This window comes from Thunnus albacares, chromosome 14, assembly GCF_914725855.1.
Source record: "Thunnus albacares chromosome 14, fThuAlb1.1, whole genome shotgun sequence".
In the NCBI taxonomy this organism is placed as follows: Eukaryota; Metazoa; Chordata; class Actinopteri; order Scombriformes; family Scombridae; genus Thunnus; species Thunnus albacares.
This window is the reverse complement of record NC_058119.1, coordinates 28,090,825-28,113,044: the sequence shown is the minus strand read 5'-3', so window position 1 is coordinate 28,113,044 and position 22,220 is coordinate 28,090,825. Positions and strand designations below refer to the sequence as shown.

Here is a 22,220-nt window from a genome sequence, read left to right as displayed (position 1 = left end):
AGTGTTGGCTTCATGGTCTGTGTCGCCCTGGACAGGTAGCTATCTGTCTATCATGTATGTTTTTAGCAACTTGCATGTGTATGACCATTATATTACCATATAAATCTGAAGCTCCTCAAAGTCAGGAATATTCTGTATCTGATGATAGACTGTGTATCTTGTGTTTCAGGTATTTGGTCATCACATGGCCACTGTGGTACCACGTCAGAAGAACCATCAAGAGCTCTCTTGTGGTCTGTGTCGTGGTCTGGACCCTTCCTCTTGTTTATGTCCTTCCTCTCTATTTCTGGGTTGAATTTGTGGTCTTAAAAAACATTTTCTCCGTCTTCTTCCTCGTTCCTTTCCCACTGTTCATATTCTTCCTGGGTGGGACCCTCAAATCGCTTTCTGCTGCCATCTCGGTCTCCTCTGATGAAAAACGACGAATTGTGGGAATGTTGGTCCTGGTGCTGCTCATCTACACGATGCTGTTTCTACCCACTGTCATCTGGTTTCTGGTAGAAGAAGCCAGATATAATTTTATCTTCAACATCCTGACTCTCATGCTTCTTAAGTTCAGTCCCCTTGCAGACTTGATTCTGTATTTTTTCATTAGGAAAGGGGCCATAGACAAGCCTTTGGCCTCTCTGTGTTGTTGCAGAATGGACAGTGATGATAACATCAGCATGAAAGACAGCAACATACACAGTCAGAAAAGGGAGAAAGCAGATGGAGAAATGTAGGCAAATTAAGAGGAAAGAGACAAGAGTCACTGTCCTCTATCAATACTATTTCCAATAAGACACCTAACAGTAGTGTCAGGGACCTAGCAGTGAGGACAACAGGTGTGAAAAACAAAAATAGTAACTTACTTCATTTGGAATGAAGAAATAATCATTCAAAATACAAAAATAGGAAAACTTGAAAATAGTATTTCAAAAACAAGGACACTTTAACTTAAACTGAGGTCAACTAAACAAACAGCAACTTAGGACTGAACATAACTGACCTGACTAGTGACACAAAGGGAGGGTTTATAGACAAAGGCTAGACTACACAGATACACAGGTGGGCAGGAATAAACATTTACGTTTGTACTACAAATTAACCTCAAACAAAAACACCAAAACGTAGACCATGTCCAGCCGGCTACATTCTTAAATGTATGTTTTCCTCTGTGTCCAGACTAAAACAGCTTTTCCAAAAATGGGCTCCAGAGTGTAAATGTAAAAACATCAGCTTGGTGTTGTGGTTTGTATGGGGAAAAAGGAGCATATCACTAAAGGACATAAAGGACATATCACTGACAAAACAGATGGTGGAAGTAGCGGCATTTTATTGGAAGAGGAAGAAGAGGAAATAAATTTAGCCGGCTTAATGTAGACATAGTCATAAAGTCCCACAGTAGTTTGATTTAACTGGATCCTGAAAGGCAGATTCCCCTCTGGCACACCCAGTTGGCTTCTTCCACTTCCTGTCTGTCACAGTACAAGAGGCCACCTTAACTGTTGCTGCATCTTTTGGCCAGAGAGAAGAAACACAGAACATAATTGAAAGCAAATAAGAGGTTTAATGACAAAATGTTAACTAAAATGCACTTAAACTAGCAAACAAGAAATAAATAAAGTGTTGCTGTATGACAACAAAAGACTTTGTGCCACATCATTAGTTGAAATCTTTGTGTGAGCTATGCTAAAAGGAAACTACTAACACTGTTTGTTGTCAGCCAGTGGTGTGACCATCACAAGTAGATGAAAAGGAAACATTGTTTTGATTATTTTGTGAGAGAAGTAGTTAGTGGGAAATGTTTGTCCATGCAGGTTAACTTTTTCTGGTTCATTGTTAGGGCTTCAACAAATGTGCATTAAGTTGATGTCTATCATTATTATCCTTTGAAGGGGACATAACATGCTTTTTGTGATTTTCTGTCATTTGTATTCGTAATTTAAGTCTGCCAAGGAGCAGCTTCCTGGAGCTGGCCAATCAGAACAGAGTGGGCTCATCAGGAGGGGGGCCTTAAAGAGAGAGAAGCTAAAACGGCCTGTTTCAGACAAAGGCTGAACTGAGGGGCTGCATACACGGCCAGTATAAGATAAATACATTTTTTGATCTGTAAGTCTGCAAAAATATTCCAGTAAAATATAGACCTTGAAATGTGCATGTTATGTCCCCTTTAATCAAAAAAACAGATATTATCAGTTGATCAACTGAGCTATTCAATACCATGATCACCCTGTTATTATAGCTGCCACTCTGTCTTATTTCTACAGGGAGAGCATCATATCGATTCTAAAGACTTTTTTTCTTTGGCCTCTCACACACATTATGATTTGTTACTTTTTTCCTACTTATAACTATATATGTCTATTATTGTGTGTGGGGGGTATTTTTATGTATAAAAGTTAAATAACATATGATTTATTTCTTTTTATTCAATGTAAGTTAAATTTTAGGGGGTTTTGTGGTTGGCATGCTATGACTTGGCAATACTGGTAAAATCCTACCACATGTGATTTACTTTTTTTGTGATATATAAGTTATATTTTGGGAGATTTTGTGGTGCTGCATGCTATGGCTTGGCAATAAAGATAAAATTTTATATCACAATACTTTTATAAGAAATTGAAAATTTCCTGGAAATTCTATAAAAACATGTTTCTAGACAAAAATGAGAATGTTTGCTTTTGACTAACTATGCAAATTAAATCTGATAAATAAACAAAATATCTGCTGATTGTTTCTTGTGTATATCATCATATAGCACAACTCTACTGTTGTGTAATACTATGGAGGCATTTTGCTTTTGCTTTTTTTTTCAAATTACCAACGTATGTTTATTCATGTTAAGTTCTCATACTTTTTAGATAATAATTTGGGGCAGAAATTATATCATATTTTTCACTATAAGTTACAGTAGTGAGGCCTACTGTACATTTCCCCCTTCTTAAAATTGTTGATTATCAACTGTTGCACTAATCAGCTGACACTGCAACAGCAGAGATCCAACAAAAACATATTTCCCAGAATCTCTTTAAATACTTTGACTTTCTGCAGGGTGATACTTTATAAAGAAAAACATGCATTTTCAGAAGATATCGTATGATTGCTAAGAGCTTAAGGTTACTACTTGATTAGTATAGTGTACAAAATGTAGTAGTGTATAGTTGTGTAATTTATTCAATCATATGCAAAGAACAGTTTAAAAAACAAGTATTGAATCATTTCAACTCCATTCAGAGCACACATCTGGCATTTTACTCTCCCTAGCCCAAAATACCTGTTTGATTAGTCCACAGATACCTTCTTGTATTTTAAAGTTTTCTCTCTGACTTTTTAGGCATTACTGTGATTGAATTTCACCAACTCTGCACACTTTATGTGCATTGCAATAACAGAACTGAAAAGGTTTTGGCTAACCTGAAGGATAAAAACTCATTTAGAGCAACAAACACTCCTGATTGTCTGCTCTTTTCCATGTACCTCATTTGTACATCACTTAGGATGACTCACTCCATGGCCCTTTAACCTATACATCTAATCAGTTATATGAAGGTATCATTCAGGCTGGATGGAAATATGTCATGTAGCTTACATTAGTCTGTTCTGCTTGTGGCTTTTTAGTTGTTGTTTGATGAACATCATCTCACCCTCAACACAAAAAGTTGGACTCTTTCATTTGCAGAATGAGGGTGGGAAAAAAATAACACAAACTAGAAAATCGTTTGAACTCTCTTCCTGGTTCTTTAGTCCAAAACTATGGTGGCCCCTAAGGACAAAGCATATACAAGAGTGAAAGCACAAACAATAAGAAGAACATGCTCCAAATCCTCCTAGCAGCCTGGAGCACTTCAGGTGTAGCAATTAGCTTTGTAGCATTTTTCTTGTTTCATGTGTTTTTCCTTTTTTATATGTATTTTGGTATTTGTTGCATTTCTTGATTTGGAGCATGCTTTTTTATTAATGTTTGTGCATTCACTCTTGTATGTGCTTTGTCCTTCGGGGCCACCATACAAAACCCTTTCTAATGAATCAAGAGTCAAACCTGTTATTGTTGTTAGTTTGGAGATGAGTGGATGAAGCCAGTGCAGCACTGCACTATCAGCAATGTGGCTTGGCAGTTTGCCAGTTATTCCATGTGTAGGAGATTATACAGATGGTTTTATGTTTGGCCACTAGATGGTAACATGAAACATGAAATGAGACAGTGGTTGCATGAGTTAGTGCTGAAACATCAATGTTGAGGTGCAGATAAAATGAAGATCACACTCAATGTCGGGAGTTCATCAATTTGAATATGACAAAAGTTACAATTAGTTAATTTCCAAACACATTTAATGTCATTTAAAAGTGACGCAAACTACAACATAATCCTAAACTGGACTGATATACTATATATGCTTGGGAGTATATTATTGGCAGAAAGAATATTCCTGTTGATGTCAGTTGTTTTCTGCCTTATTCTCTTTGTTTATTGACTTAAAATCTAATGCTAATTAATGAGAAGCATAAACTGCTAAATTCAGTCATAACATTTATATTCTGTGTGTATTATATAGTTCTGTGTTAGTGTTGTTAGAAATGGAGATGTGTCAGCCTGCAGTTGTTTCTTCCAATTCCAACCAACACTTTACAATACGGTACACAAAATTTAGCAAAGTTACTAAGGAATGAATTAGGAACAACCTGGTAATTGAGGAATCATTAATAAGTACTTCTCTAATGACGATATAGTAGATAATAATGAGTTACTAAAGAACAGAGTGGAAGATATCAATGAATCATTAAATAATGATTAGTTCACATCTGTGAACTGATCATAGTGACCCTGCTGCATTTCTGATGAAGTCTGAACCAGACTCTGGAAGACACAAAAACGACTCATTCATTACTTATTACTTTAAGCATCTATAAATGTTTTTTTTCATAAAAAAAATATATCAAATAACAACACACAGTAGAAGGTCAAAGGTGTAGCTCATAGTGATGAACCTATAGAGAATTATCAGTGACTCTGTAGCTCCCCTTGGCTTTATGGAGCTTTATAGAGAGTTTCAGCGCATTGTTTAGCTGTCACTCTCTTGGTTCACTCTTAGTGCTCTCATAGCATCATTTTCAGCTGCAGCAGGCAGCTGTTTTCAAAGAAAAAGCTCTAAAAAACACACTTCTAATGGTGACGGCAAATGGTGACAGCTTACTGCTGTCCAACCAGTAAGTCTACTGGTTACATAATCATGCCTGTCTACTTTTTCCTCTCTTCCATAGAAGGAGGTGTAGATTATCAGGAACCTACTGCATGTTATCACTCACCATATTTACTGTAGACTGTTTGGATGCAGAGGACCAAACATCAAACTTGGTGTAGAGAACTCAACCAGGTGTGTTCTTGCAACTTTCAAGGTACATTTTCTGACATTACCTTTCACTTGTGTATGTAGAGATTGTAAAAATGAAATTAGAACTGCTAACAGTCATGATAATGAGTATGCAAACTGTGACAAGCAGAGAGCTTTGGACTGTAGGTGTACAGAATACTGTGGTTAAACCAATTGTGTTTTATTTCATTTGCATTTTTTCCCCTAAATACAATTTTCATGTGAAAAAGTTGTATAACAAAGACAAAAAAGGGTGAGAAAATAGCTAAAAAGATAATAACATTCAAAACTTTACACTATTTTGAATTAAATAAAATGATCTAAGTTAAGAAGAATGAAAAAACAAATGTTCAATATTATATTATTATATATTATCTGTATTACTTGTATTTACTGTATGTTCTGAGCCAACATTGATCCACATAGAGGTATTTATAGTGATATTTGCAGTTTTTATGACAGCTGAGATATGAAAGAGTTTCCTGTGCTGTGACAATATGTTACTGATGAAAAGTCTAACAGAGGGATAGAGTTATACAACCCAAGATAGGTTAAAGTCAATTAATGATTTTGTCGCACAAGGAATAAGTGTGTCTCAATTTTTTTGTTGGGTTTTTTTTGGTGTTTGTTGTTCATTTTTGGTGATTTGATACAATTTAACTTTTATTAAGAGGAGACAGTAGAGTCAGACAGGAAATGAGTAGAGAGGGAGAGAGATGGGGATGACATGCAACTTATTTCTTAACCAGTACGCTACAGGGATGACCAGTATGTTAGTGTTGTTAAACATGGTGAATGTACCAGCCTGCAGTTGTTTCCTCTAATTTATTTTCATGCTAACTCCAAAACTTAGTCAGAGTGCACAATCTGTAAACAAAATGTAAAATATTCAGATGATTCATAAAATGGTTTGGTCAGACATGCAAACCTCCTTGTCCAAAATCAGAGAGCACAGAGTTATTCAACTGGTGGGATGTCAAGTGCAGAAGACAAAACATCCTAGACCAATGTCTCTGTACCTTAAATTACTGAAATAACTGTATGAAATTCTGTAGTAATGGCCTCACATCATCATGTAAAAATATTTATGTACATCACAAGGACTTATATTATCTGAAAATAAATGAAATATAGATCTGCAACAATTAGTCAATTATATTTATTGGTATTTTGATAATCCAATTATTATTTCAATCATTCTTCAAGCAAAAAGACCAAATATTCTCTGGTTTCAGCTTCTTAAACATTATGATTTGCTCCTTTTCTTTGTCATATGCAACAGTACATTAAAAATCTTTAGGATTTAGATTGTTGGTCAGAAAAAAATAGTAAGCTGAAGACATCCCCGCAGGCTCAAAGAAATTCTGAGTGCAATTTTTTCACAGTGTATAAAACATTACATTTTATAAACTAAACGATTAATTAAGAAAATAATTGGCAGCTTAATCTGTGATTAAAACAATTTTTAGTTGCAGCCCTGAAGAAATATTATTAGGAGAAAATGTAATAAAGACACCGATTTTATGGCTATAATATACACTGTATTTGTGTGAACTTGCACCTCAAGACTTTAGTGATGTCACTTAACAATGTTATGTAGATATTAAAAAACTTCCATAACCTGATCTCTCATACAACAGGTTTCACTCTGAAGAAGAAGAAGATTTCTACATCAACACCTCAAGGATGGAAAGCAATAATAACAGCAATGTCACATCCCACTACAATGATCATAACTACACATTCTATAATTGTAACTACATCGACTATGATTATAACTACACCTACTATGATTTTTGCAACTACTATTTTGAAGATATTATATTCATTGTGGATGTGGTTACATATGTAATCATTAGTATCAGCCTTCCTTTGACTCTAGTGGCCATCTACTCTCTTTATTCCCAGGTGAGTACTAAGATATATTAATTTTAGGTCATGTGTCTGTCATACAGTCTGTTTGTAAAGAATCTTCATCCTGCTTGGGGGCTGGAAGGAAGTCTTGTAATGATCTATAAATTTAAGCTAATTTGACCTTAAACACATGCAGTTAACATGTGTAGCTTCATTCCAGCTTCTCTTAAGGTGAAGTTAACAGCATCATTAACTTGTAGTGATGAAATTGTCATCAGGTTTATCAGAACAATTTGTACAGCATTATTTGAGCTCGTTATGTTAGGTTTTGATTAAAACAATCAAGAAATATATGAAATTTTGTACAAACATTCATGGTCTCCAGAGGATGAAGCCCACTGACCTGGATGATCCGATGACTTTTCCTTTAGTGCCATCATCAGGTCAAAAAGTCCAATACTTTGGTTCACAACCAAATACCAGCTAAAGTAATGACAACGTGATCTGCCTCAGCTGTATTTTGGGTTTAGTGCTAATCAACAGTAACATGACCCTGGACACCCCTGCAATCACATTTTCACTCCACTTCCATCTGGTCACAGATAAAAGACAAAAAAGCAGTTTTAGATTCAATTTTCCACTAATCAGAAGATTACAATATATATTAGTCTTTTGTCTGCATGAAATTGTTGTGTGTTTGTGTGCATAAACAACACCTACCTCTAAAACTGTATGTTTTAGAGGTACACATAATGCACAATGGAAACAAATTTCCCCATGAGGACAATCAATCTCTATCACTCTATGTTTAGCATGCTAACTAAACTAAGATGGTCATTGTCATTGTGAGCATATTAGCCATTTAGCTCAATGGACCCCTGTGCCTAAGTACAGCCTCACAGAGCAGTTAGCATAACTGTAGACTCTTGTTGTTGTTGAGTCTTGTAACATTGATTGGCCAATGTGTCATATTTGATGACACATTGACCAATGCATGAATGTTTCTGACTGCAATTGCTGTGCATAACAAAATGACATATTTATCACTACTCAGAATTCCATCCACTTGTATTTTTGCACATCTTGTACAGAGATCCTAAATGAAAACACCAGAAAATTTAAAAAAAATGTTTCCAGCTGCTTTGTTTATTTCTACCACTGTTTTCTTGCAGATTAAAAATGACCATGTTGCTCCAATCTACATCATCAACCTCCTCATCTCTGACATCTTTCAGCTCTGCTACATGATCGTCGAAGTGGCAAATACTTTCAACTGGGAGATCGATGAAATCTTCTATTATATTTACTACTATAGTGTGCTGGCCAGTGTTGGCTTCATGGTCTGTGTTGCCCTGGAAAGGTAGCTATCTGTCTATCCTGTATGTTATTAGCTACTACCATGTGTATGACCATTATATTACCATATATACCATATAAATCTGAAGCTTCTCAAAGTCAGGAATATTCTGTATCTGATGATAGACTGTGTATCTTGTGTTTCAGGTATTTGGTCATCGCATGGCCACTGTGGTACCACTTCAGAAAAACCATCAAGATCTCTCTTGCAGTCTGTGTCGTGGTCTGGACCCTTCCTCTTGTTTATGTCCTTCCTCTCTATTTCTGGGTTAGTTTTGAGATCTCAGAAACCATTTTCGCTGTCTTTCTCCTCGTTCCTTTCCCACTGCTCATATTCTTCTTGGGTGGGACCCTTAAAGCCCTGTCTGCAGCCAATCGTGTCCCCTCTGATGAAAAACGACGAATTGTGGGAATTTTGGTCCTGGTGCTGCTCATCTACGCGCTGCTGTTTCTACCCGCCATCATCTGGTTTCTGGTAGAAGAAGCCAGCTATAATGATACCTTCAGCGACCTGACTTTCATGTTTCTTAGGTTCAGTCCTCTTGCAGACTTGATTCTGTATGTTTTCATTAGGAAAGGGGCCATAGACAAGCTTTTGGCCTCTCTGTGTTGTTGCAGAATGGACAGTGATGATAACAGCAGATCATCAGCATGAAAGACAACAACATGTACACAGTCAGCTCCATGCAGGCAGAGAAAGAGGGAGAAAGAAAAGGGAGAAAACAGACAGAAATGTAGGCAAATAAAAAGGAAAGAGACAAGAGTCACTGTCCTCTATCGATACTATTTCCAATAAGACACCTAACAGTAGTGTCACCTAGCAGTGAGGACAACAGGTGTGAAAAACAAAAATAGTAATTTATTTACAACTTCATTTGTAGTGAAGAAATAATCATTAAAAATACAAAACTAGGACAACTAGAAAATAGAATTTCTAAAACGAGGGCACTTTAACTTAAACTGAGGTCAACTAAACAAACAGCTACTTAGGACTGAACATAGCTGACCTGACTAGTGACACAAAGGGAGGGTTTATAGACAAAGGCTAGACTACACAGATACACAGGTGGGCAGGAATAAACATTTACGTTTGTACTACAAATTAACCTCAAACAAAAACACCAAAACGTAGACCATGTCCAGCCGGCTACATTCTTAAATGTATGTTTTCCTCTGTGTCCAGACTAAAACAGCTTTTCCAAAAATGGGCTCCAGAGTGTAAATGTGAAAACATCACCTTGGTGTTGTGGTTTGTACGGGGAAAAAGGAGCTTTGTAAAAAAAAAAAACAACTGACATATCACTGACAAAACAGCAAATGGCATTTTATTGGAAGAGGAAGAAGAGGAATTAAATTTAGCCGGTTTAATGTAGACATAGTCATAAAGTCCCACAGTAGTTTGATTTAACTGGATCCTGAAAGGCAGATTCCCCTCTGGCACACCCAGTTGGTCTCTTCTACTTCCTGTCTGTCACAGTACAAGAGGCCACCTTAACTGTTGCTGCATCTTTTGGCCAGAGAGAAGAAACACAGAACATAATTGAAAGCTAATAAGAGGTTTAATGACAAAATGTTAACTAAAATGCACTTAAACTAGCAAACAAAAATAAATAAAGTGTTTGCTGTATGACAACAAAAGACTTTGTGCCACATCATTAGTTGAAATCTTTGTGTTAACTATGCTAAAAGAAAACTACTAACACTGTTTGTTATCAGCCAGTGGTGTGACCATCACAAGTAGATGAAAAGGAAACATTGCTTTGATTATGTTGTGAGAGAAGTGGTTAGTGGGAAATGTTTGTCCATGCAGGTTAACTTTTTCTGGTTCATTGTTATGACTTCACCAAATGTGCATTAAACATGTTTTATTTGTTTTTTAGCTGGAAGTTGATGTCTATCATTATTATCCTTTGAAGGGGACATAACGTGCTTTTTGTGATTTTCTGTCATTTACATTCATAATTTAAATCTGCCAAGGAGCAGCTTCCTGGAGCTGGCCAATCAGAACAGAGTGGGCTCATCGGGAGGGGGCCTTAAAGAGACAGAAGCTAAAACAGCCTGTTTCAGTCAGAGGCTGAACTGAGGGGCTGCATAAATGGCCAGTATAAGATAAATAAGGATTTCTTTGAACTGTAAGTCATGCAAAAATATTCCAGTAGAGCCCCAGAATAAAACTATAGACCTGGAAATGTGCATGTTATGTCCCCTTTAATCAAAGAAGAAAAACCAGATATTATTTGTTGATCAACTGAGCTGTTCAACACCATGATCACCCTGTTATTATAGCTGCCACTCCGTCTTATTTCTACAGGGAGATCATCATATTAAGTCTATAGACTTTCTTCTTATTTAGCCTCTCACACACATTGTAATTTGTTACTTTTTTCCTACTTATAACTATATATGTCTATTATTGTGTGTGGGGGGTACTTGTATGCATAAAAGTTAAACAACATATGATTTATTTCTTTTTATTTAATGTAAGTTATATTTTAGGGGGTTTGTGGTCGGCATGCTATGGCTCGGCAATATATATAACATCTTATATTATTATACGCAGTACTTTTATAAGAAATTGTAAATTTCCTGGAAATTCTATAAAAATATGTTTCTAGACATGAATGAGAATGTTTCCTTTTTACTAATTATGTGAATTAAACCCTACAAATCAACAAAATATCTGCTGGTTGTTTCTTCTATATATCATCATATAGCACAACTCTACTGCTTTTTTTTTTCAAATTGCCAATGCCAATTATGTTTATTCGTGTTAAGTTCTCATACTTTTTTAGATAATAATTTGGGGCAGAAATTATGTCATATTTTTCACTATAATTTACAATAGTGAGGCCTACTGTACATTTCCCCCTTCTTAAACTTGTTGATTACCAACTGTTGCACTAATCAGCTGACACTTCAACAGCAGAGATCTAACAAACACTTTATAACACTTTATAAGGAAAAACATGCATTTTCAGAAGATAACGTATGATTGCTAAGAGCTTAAGGTTACTACTTGATAAGTTGTATAGTGTACACAAAAGATGATTAATTACAGTTGTTGTAATGTATTTAATCATATGTGATTAAAGAACAGTTTAAAAAACAAATATTGAGTCATTTCAACTCCATTCAGAGCACACATCTGTCATTTTACTCTCCTCAGCCCAAAATCCCGGTTTGGTTAGTCCACAGATACCTTCTTGTATTTTAAAGTTTTCTCTCTGACTTTTTAGGTATTACTGTGACTGAATTGTATCAACTCTGCACACTTAATGCACATTGCAATGACAGAACTGAAACAGTTTTGGTTAACCTGAAGGATAAAAACTCATTTAGAGCAACAAACAGTCTTAATTGTCTGCTCATATGAAAAAAAAAAAACGACTAAAAAGCCACAAGCAGAACAGACTAATATGAGCTACATGACATATTTCCATCCAGCCTGAATGATACCTTCATATAACTGATTAGATGTATAGGTTAAAAGGTTACGGAGTGAGTTGTCCTATGACCAGCTTCTGTAATATTACACTGTATAAAATATTGCTCAGTAGGCCCAAGTAGACAAGATAAGACTTGTAGCTGTGCCAGTTTTGTTTGAGTATCTCTTGTATTTTACATTCACATTTGCATTTATTCATGTGGGAGACTTATATCCTAAATGATGTACAAATGAGGTACATGGGAAAGTTCAACCCTACATGTTTTTCACAGTCTGTATAGTGAGAAGGTGAAAAACAGGAAACTGCTGCAGTGACTGAGTGACAGCTTCACAAGCTCTGCAAAACTTTGAGGCTGTTAACCAACAGCTTTCAAACTTTTAACTGAAAACTGAAATATGTGAGCTTGGCAAAAGCATTTATGCTGAATGTTTGTGTTGTTACATGGTGAATGTGTCAGGAGACATTTTATTATAAACATCAGTGCAGTCTTGGGTTGATAAAACCTGGAAGTGAGATCCCAGCATTAAATGTTATTTCCCTCATTTAATCAACTGTCTCTCACTGAGAAGAATAACTGCTGAAACCAGCTTTTTAATATTATATGATGAGATTCAGCACCTGCAGAAAATGATGGATTGTTCAGTTTGTGTTGGGAAAGAATTGTATAAGTAATAATGTCAACACTGGACTGTGACACTTTTGATTTACTAATCAATCTCTTTTTTATTCTTCATTTGGATCCTCATTAACTTTCACAAAGTGGCTGCTAGTTTTCCTGGGATCAATACAACAGTAGCAACAACAAAACAAACGACAATTTAAAATCACATTGTTCAACAAAACACCAAACAAGCCAAAATATAAAGATCACAAAAGAAGTGAAATAGCTCTAAACATTAAAAGGTAGAAAATACAAACCCACAACAAAAATAAAACTGTAATCTGTGTCTCTAGATTCGAGGTTACAAGCATCTAAGATTAGTTTACTTCTCAGGGTGTCTCAGTTCACCTTTATGGACCAGATGAGGAGTTCAGACATCTGAACTCTTTATGGCTTGTTGTAAAGATGAAATAGACACAACCAGGCAATATGTCACCTGCTGTTCTACCATTTATATTCATTGACTTCTATTTATGATATTGGAATTTAAAAAGTACAGTTAAATAATACAGTTACTATTATTGAACTCATACATTAAAATTTTTTGGATGAAACCAATAAATAAATGTCCCTGTTGTTGTCTGTGAGTTGACTTACCTTTCTGGAGTCTGTCATCAGTGTGCTGTGGCCGACTGTCCTGGTCAGTATTTATACAGCACAGGGGAGTCTGGTATCCAGGATGAAACTCACTCATGCTGGATGTCACACTGCCTCGACCTCTGTTACCTGTTTCCATGACACTTTAACATCCAGTTAAACACTTACAAGCTTCCAGTATAATATTAAAGCTGCAAGCAGCATTGAACTGGCCTTCGCACCCTTGCGCAAGTCGGGGTGCGGTGCAGTTCAAGGGCTTCTGTCACAGGCATGCAGATGTCTCCAGACCTGGGCTGACAGGTCTGACTTTACAAACATGTAAAGTTTGGTGCGACCGGAGCATGTACAATAAAGTTATAGCAATTTCCTCTGTCATGGCGAAACATGAAATCTCAACGGAGTGAGGATGACAATTTTCTGCAGGGTGAGATGTCTTGCTCACCCCTGTGTCATCAAAATTATGCAAGTTTTGGGCCCTTTCACTGTAATTTCAATAAATAATTTGAAAACTTTTGATGAGTTTTTGTGTAAAAGAAATTCACTTCCTAATTTTCATCAAGTCAATTTTTACTTGTAACCCACATGACCTGGTCAAAGTTTGATTAACATGTGTACTGTCAGGGGTGTAGAGACAATAAGTAACTGCAGCTGGACACAGAAAAATACTCATATATTTGAAGGGAGAGTGTGAGCGAACCGCTAGTTGCTCGGGCTGCAATACAGAGCTACAAAATTTAGTTATGATTTTATTTTTCTACTGCACTTTATCACTTAACAGTCACCCTCACTCCATTTTTTCCCTTCCGCTCATAGGTCATCCCCCTCTACTGATTATACATATAAGACCTACAATTATTGTAAAATAAAATAAATGATAATAACCCCAAACTTCATACAAAGTTTGTACATAATGTAGATCCTATAAAAGTGAGCTACATTCAACTGTCACACCCAGAGTGACGAATAATTGAGTTTTGGTTCGATCTTTCTACGACATTCCTACGGGCCGTGGCGCCCATTTTAGATACATAGGTGGCGGTATAGAGCACATTTTGGCAATTTTTACATTTTATCAAATTTTTCACCAGACCTGATGTGCGTGCCAAATTTGGTTTTTGAGCATGTTTAGGGTCAAATTTAGGGTTGAAGTGGTGGAACAATAAAGAAATAAGAAAGAAAGAAAGAAAGAAAGAAAGAAAGAAAGAAAGAAGAAAGAAAGAAAGAAAGAAAGAAAGAAAGAAAGAAAGAAAGAAAGAAAGAAAGAAACAGAAAAGATACAAGAGGGTCTTCGCCCCTTTGGGGCTCAGGCCCTAATGACATTAAAAGGAGTAGTTGGAGGTTCAGTGTGTAACTCGAGAAGAGAAGAAAGTTTAAGGTCATATGTCATATCCGGTGTCCTTTAGACCGTGACGTGAAGCTGAACTTAACTGTAATTGTAATCATAATCACCATATGGCCAATGAGTAAATTACTGTACAGCAGTTAAGAGAGATAATTGAAATAGATAACTATTATACTAGTTCACTATATATACAAAATTCACAGTCATTGATTTCTGCACGTTTTGTGCAAAAATGGATTCAAAACTTTATCTGAACCTACAGAGAGGTGCCAGCCATCCAAATTAATCAAATCAAGTGGATATCTTAACTTCAATATAAAGTTCCCTTGTTGTGTTTCCCTAGACAGTATTTCCCTTATGCTAAAGAACCCTGATGTCCAGGACCAGATGTATAAGTCTAAAATACAGAACTTTTTACGGTGATGTGTTGAACATAATCTCATCCTCAACATAAAAAAAAAAACAGAAGAGATGGTGATGGTGATCATCTCTTCTGTTTGGTGATCATTTAGCAGTGGTCATCCATTACTATACTATAGTGCAGCTAGACTCCTTCATGGACCTGGGCATCCACATGGATAATAAACTAGTAAGAAATGTCTGTCAGAGATGTGAACCGTCCAATTTAGAGCACTCAGGGAGCAGAACTGTTACTCTAAAGTGGCGAGAGACTTGAACCATCCAATGTAGAGCCTGCATGGAGTGATAGCATGCCCTTTAAAGCAGTTAGAGACATGAACTGTCAAATCTAGAGCGAGTAGGGATCAGCACTGTGCACTCTAAAGCAGTCATAGACATAAACTGTAAAATCTAGAGTGCACAAGGAGCATAACTGTGTGCTCTAAAGTGGTTATAGAGATAATGCAGAAGAGGAGTGAGATGGTTAGGGTTAGGGTAAGAATATCAGGGTCAGAGCCAATCAGAGGCACAGTATAGGCGTGTCTTTGCAGAATGAGGGTGGGAAAAAAATAACACAAACTAGAAAATTGTTTGAACTCTCTTCCTGGTTCTTTCTTCCAAGAACTGCGGTGGCCCCTAAGGACAAACCATACACAAGAGTGAAAGCACAAACAATAAGAACATCCTCCAAATCCTCCTAGCAGCCTGGAGCACTTCAGGTGTAGCCATTAGCTTTGTAGCATTTTTCTTGTTTCATGTGTCTTCCCTTTTTGTATGAATTTTGGTATTTGCAGCATTTCTTGATTTGGAGCATGCTTTTTTATTAATGTTTGTGCATTCACTCTTGTATGTGCTTTGTCTTCAGGGGCCACCATACAAAACCCTTTCTAATGAATCAGGAGTCAAACCTGTTATTTTTGTTAGTTTGGAGATGAGTGGATGAAGCCAGTGCAGCACTGCACCATCAGCAATGTGGCTTGGCAGCTTGCCAGTTATTCCATATGTAGGAGATTATACAGATGGTTTTATGTTTGGCCACTAGATGGTAGCATGAAACATGAAATGACACAGTGGTTGCATGGGTTAGTGCTGAAACATCAATGTTGAGGTGCAGATAAAATGAAGATCAAATTAAATATGACAAAAGTTACAATTAGTTAATTACCAAACACATTTAATGCCACTTAAAACTGAAGCAAACTACAACATAATCCTAAACTGGACTGATATACTGTATATGCTTGGGAGTACATTATTGGCAGAAAGAATATTCCTGTTGATGTCAGTTGTTTTCTGCCTTATTCTCTTTGTTTATTGTTACCAGACTGTGACTTAAAATGTAATGCTAATAAATGAGAAGCACACACTGGGTTTAAGTTCAGTCGTAACATTTATATTGAAGACATTCTGTGTTAATGTTGTTAGAAATGGAGATGTGTCACCCTGCAGTTGTTTCTTCCGAATCCAACCAACACTTTAAGATACGGTACACAAAATTTAGCCAAGTTACTAAGGAATGAATCGGGAACAACCTGGTAAATTGAGCAATCATTAAGTACTTTCCTAATGACTATGTACTAGATAATAATGAGTTTCTAAAGAACAGAGTGGAAGATATCAATGAATCATTTAATAATGATTAGTTCACATCTGTGAACTGATCATAGTGACCCTGTTGCATTCCTGATGAAGTCTGATTAACCAGACACTGAGCAGCACAAAATTACTCATTCATTACTTATTATTTAAAGCGTCTATAATTGATTTTTCATAATAACAATATATCAAATAACAATGTACAGTATAATGTCAGAGGTGTAGCTTGTACTTATGAACCTATAGAGAATTATCAGTGACTCTGCAGCTCCGCTTGGCTTTATGGAGCTTTATAGAGAGTTTCAACTCATTGTTTAGCTGTCACTCTCTTGGTTCACTCTCTGCACTCTTATAGCGTCATTTTCAGTCATAGCAGGCAGCTGTTATCAGAGGAAAAGCTCTAAAAACCCACTGTACATTACCTACTTAGCACCAACAGACAGTTAGCTGTAGACTATCTGGTGAACAAAGTGATCCAAAGATCCAGATATTTCTCTCAGGAGTTGGTAGAGAGCAAAAACAGAGCACAGAGTGAATATTGGACTTACATTCACCAGGTGAATGAGAATAACCTTTGTCCTAATATTCATGCCTTTTTCAATGCTCCTGGATGCTTTATAGCAAGAATGCCAATCGCAACAATCTTGAAATAGTACAACTTCTCTCTTCTTTAGAAGTCTAAGTAGAGGAACCTCCAGTGTGTCATGGTCACCACTCAATCAGGTTGAGATCCTGCAGCTTTCAAAAGTAAATTTTGTGTGTTTCCTTTGTACTTTTTTGTTTTACTGTCATCCAGCGTAGAAGCAATAATGGTGTAACTCTATATATAATGTAGCACATAAAAACTGAATTTAGTGATGCAAAACAAGAAAACAGAGATGCAAACAGTCATGAAAATGAACATGCAAACAGTGACAGTTTACTGCTGTCCAACCAGTAAGTTTCTCCCTCTCTTCCCTTCTATACAAATTTGACATGTGAGAAATACAAGTATTTGTGTGTCATAAAATATACAGTAAAATAAATAAATAATAAAACTGTGGGAAAGTAAGACGAGTAGAAATAGAGAAGAAGTTACTTTCACAACAAAGTTCAAACTCTCAAAGGAAGATAAGACCACAACCCTGTATGTGACATCTTTGATGATGTTACATATGCAGTGTGGTTTTGGCCAATCAGAGAGTGATGTGATCTGAGATTAGTTAATCACAAATGTGTTTCAGTGCTTTCACTCACCATATTTACTGTAGACTGTTTGGATGCAGAGGACCAAACATCAACCTCTGTGTAGGGAACTCATCCAGGTGTGGTCTTGCAGCTTTCGAAGTAAATTTTGTGACATTTTTCACTTGTGTATGTAGAGATTGTAAAAATGACATTAGAACTGCAAACAGTCATGATAATGAGTATGCAAACTGTGACAAGCAGAGAGCTTTGGACTGTAGGTGTACAGAATACTGTGGTTAAACCAACTGTGTTTTATTTCATTTGCATTTTTTCCCGTAAATACAATTTTGATGTGTAAAAGTTGTGTAACAAAGACAAAAAAGGTGAGAAAATAACTAAAAAGATAATAACATTCAGAACTTTTCACTATTTTGAATGAAATAAAATGAGCTAAATAAAGAAGAATGAAGAAACAAATATTCATTATTATATTTCTGTATTTCTTGTATTTACTTTATGTTCTGAGCCAACATTGATCCACCTAGAGGTATTTATAGTGATATTTGCAGTTTTGATGACAGCTGAAATATAAAAGAGTTTCCTCTGCTGTGACAATATGTTACTGATGAAAAGTCAAACAGAGGGATAGAGTTATACAACCCAAGATACGTTACAGTCAATTAATGATTCCATCCCACAAGTGTTTTTTTTGTTTGTTTGTTTTATTCGTTGGTTATTTTTGGTGTTTGGTACATTTTATCCGTTATTGAGAGGAGACAGTAGAGTCAGACAGGAAATGAGGAGAGAGAGAGAGAGATGGGGATGACATGCAACTAAGATCTGCTGGAATCAAACTGGACATAAATGTTGTAGTTTTGTGGTATGAGTCTTAACCAGTATGCTACAGGGATGCCCAGTATGTTAGTGTCATTAAACATGGTGAATGTACCAGCCTGCAGTTGTTTCCTCCAATAAATTTTTCATGTTAACTCCAAAAGATAGTCAGATTGCACAATCTGTAAACAAAATATAAAATATGTAGATGATTCATAAAATGGTTTGGTCAGATATGCAAACCTCCTTGTCCAAAATCAGAGAGCACAGAGTTATTCAACTGGTGGGATGTCAAGTGCAGAAGACAAACCATCCTAGACCAATGTCCCTGTACCTTAAATTACTGAAATAACTGTATGAAGTTCTGTAGTAATGACCTCACATCATCATGTAAAAATATTTATATACATAACAAGGACTTGTATTATCTGACAAGTTTTTTTTTGATGAAATATAGAACTTCAATGACTTCTCATTGCTACTTTATTGCTTTATTGTTTTTTCAAATTATTGTTTCAATCATTCTTCAAGCAAAAAGGCCAAATATTCTCTGGTTTCAGCTTCTTAAACATTATGATTTGCTCCTTTTCTTTGTCATATGCAACAGTACATTAAAAATCTTTAGGATTTGGATTGTTGGTGAGAAACAAATAGTAAACTGAAGACATCCCCACGGGGAGTGCCATTTTTACAGTGTATAAAACACTACATTTTATAAACTAAAAGGTTAATCATTTAATCGAGAAAATAATCAGCAGCTTAATCAATGATGAAAATAATTTTTAGTTGCAGCCCTGAAGAAATATTATTAAGAGAAAATGTAACAAAGACACCTTTTTTGTGGCTATAATATACACTGTATTTGTGTCACTTAACAAATTATCAAAAAACTTCCATAACCTGATCTCTCATACAACAGGTTTCACTCTGAAGAAGAAGAAGATTTCTACATCAACACCTCACAGATGGAAAGCAATGATTACAGCAATGTCACATTCAACTATAATTCCACCTCTGATGACATCCCTTATAATATTGAACCACATATTCTGGATGTGATGACATGCTTAATCATTAGTATCGGCATTCCTTTGACTCTAGTGGCCATCTACTCTCTTTATTTATGACTAAGATTTATTAATTTTACGTCATGTGTCTGTCATACAGTCTGTCTGTAAAGAATCTTCATCCTGTTACAAACCTGGCTCAGGGCTTGCAACAAAGGAGAGAGTCCACACACTGATGAACGGTGCAAAACGATATTTATTTAACTAAATATAACAATTCATACTTAAATATGGGAATGTTAGGCATCAGTGGTGTAAAATGGGTGTGTGGATGCATGAAATGTTGGCTGTAAAAGTAAAGGAACAGAAGTTCAACACAAATAATCTAAAGTGAAAGCCATGTGGACGGGGTGCTGCTGTTCAGCTGAAAAGAAAGAGAGAGACTCCTGAGCCAGCAGTCCTTTTATATCCTTTGGGCCACTCCCTCCTCAGGTGCAGCTGATCAGCTATGACAGACCTCTTAGCCTACCACTCCTGGAAGAAAATAACAAGAGTGTAACTGGAGAGAACTAGAGGCAGATAAATAAAGAGAGAAAGAGAGAAAGAAAGCAAGAGAGAAAGAGAGAAAAAGAGAGAGGGCTGTCACAATCCTGCTTGGGGGCTGGAAGGAAGTCTTGTAATGACCTATAATTTTAAGCTACTTGGACCTTAAACACATGCAGTTAACATGTGTAGCTCCATTCCAGCTTCTCTTAAGGTGAAGTTAACAGCATTATTAACTTGTAGAGAAGAAATTGTCATCAGGTTTATCAGAATTTTTCACTCCGCTCCCATCTGGTTGCATATAAAGGACAAAAAAGCGGTTTTAAATTCCATTGCAGACTAATCATCAGATTACGATATATATATAAGTATTTTCCTCTGCTTGAAATCGTTGTATGTATGTGTATGTATGCATCTATATGTCTATGTTTTAGAGGCACATATAATGCACAGTTTAACCAAATTTCCTCATGAGGACAATCAATATCTATCACTCTGTCTTTAGCATGCTAACACGCTAAACTAAGATGGTCATTGTCATTGTGAGCATATTAGCATTAAGCTGAATGAACCCCTGTGCCTAAGTACAGCCTCACAGAGCAGTTAGCGTAGCTAACTCTTGTCATTGAGTCTTGTAACATTGATTGGTCAATGTGTCATATTTGATGACACATTGGCCAATGCATGAATGTTTCTGACTGCTATTGCTGTGCAGAGCAAAATGACATATATGTCACTACACAGAATTCAATCCACTTGTATTTTTGCACATTTTGCGCAAAGGTTCTAAATGAAAATTGAAAAAAAAGAAAATGTTCTCAGCTGCTTTTTTTATTACTACCATTGTTTTCTTGCAGGTGCAAAATAACAATGTTGCTCCAATCTACATCATCAACCTCCTCACCTCTGACATCATTCTGCTCTGCTACATGATCGTCGGAGTGGCAAAACCTGACTGGAAGATCTATGTAATCTTCTTAATTATTTACTGCTTTGGTTTGATGGTCAGTGTTGGCTTCATGGTCTGTGTCGCCCTGGAAAGGTAGCTATCTGTCTATCCTGTAGGTTATTAGCTACTTCCATGTGTATGACCATTATATTACCATATAAATCTGAACCCAACATGTCAAATACCAGCGTGCAGGTCGGCTACATCGCTATCTCAGTCTCTCTCCTCTGCTCTGCTGTTACGTCTGTCAGCAGGTCTCAACGAGGGGAGTCACATCCACCTGCTACATGAAGCACATTTTCTTATATGGACATCACTCCTGGAGTTGGAGGTGTTCCCCAGAGATAAAGCTGAGCTGCTGACACACACAAAGTGCTCCCAAGGGACTCAACAAATACAGACGCAAATACAAATACTGAGCCCTCTACACATCCCTAGTGGGTACCCATCTACCCTGTCTATGAGCATTCATTGGTTTCGAGCATTTCGATTATCATTAATCTATATTTAGTCAGAGCAGACCATACTCATGCTCTTAGATTCTTCCTCGTAGCGAACATTTTAGTAACTTTGCATAATTTTGAGTCTGCATATTTTTGGAGCATCCTAATACGATGTCTTTGCAGTGGACTTTGACTAGCTGCCTATCATGATTACTACAACTAAGGAGGACAGTTCACTAGTTTCTCAATAAGCAAACTCATCAGTCAAATGTATCAGCACGTTCATCAGTACATGACTGCATCACTGTCAGTGTATTAACTACGCTCATCAGCAGTGAATGCATCATTCTTCATATGGTCTGACACTGTCAGCTCACTCTGTCTCAGCAATAGCTATGTTAAGTATTGTGCTTCAAGAGCTGTACATTCAGTCATATCAAAGCTTTCTCATATTAGCATTGCTCATAGGGTAATAGCTCAGCAGCTGTATTTGTACAGAGTTGGGAGTATGATTATTCCGTAGCTGGAGTCTTTAATATGCTTTTATCAAGGGAGCTATGTACTGCTAACTGTGTTTCTCTTCCACATTATGGGGAGCTGTACTTCTATAAGCTGTTTTGTCAGTGACAATGGTGTCTGGGTTTAGTCTTTCAGCTAATATCTGTTTATGAGATT

At 36.4% G+C, this 22,220-nt stretch overlaps 2 protein-coding genes across 3 annotated transcripts in view; both read left to right on the top strand.

The window, feature by feature from the left end:
- Nucleotides 1-1,677, top strand: part of LOC122997251 (ovarian cancer G-protein coupled receptor 1-like) — a 105,386-nt gene extending 103,709 nt beyond the window's left edge. For both annotated transcript variants that reach the window (XM_044373292.1, XM_044373293.1), the window contains one exon: nt 170-1,677. In XM_044373292.1, coding sequence (XP_044229227.1) covers nt 170-722 — 553 coding nt within the window. In that variant the 3' untranslated portion in view covers nt 723-1,677. The remainder of the gene's footprint in view (nt 1-169) is intronic.
- Nucleotides 1,678-7,037: 5,360 nt separating this feature from the next.
- LOC122997379 (ovarian cancer G-protein coupled receptor 1-like) lies at nt 7,038-9,242 on the top strand. Its single transcript, XM_044373465.1, has 3 exons — nt 7,038-7,259; nt 8,378-8,565; nt 8,709-9,242. Exons 1-3 carry the CDS (start codon nt 7,038-7,040, stop codon nt 9,214-9,216), a joined length of 918 nt encoding a protein of 305 aa, XP_044229400.1. The 3' UTR covers nt 9,217-9,242.
- The last annotated feature ends 12,978 nt before the right edge of the window (nt 9,243-22,220 follow it).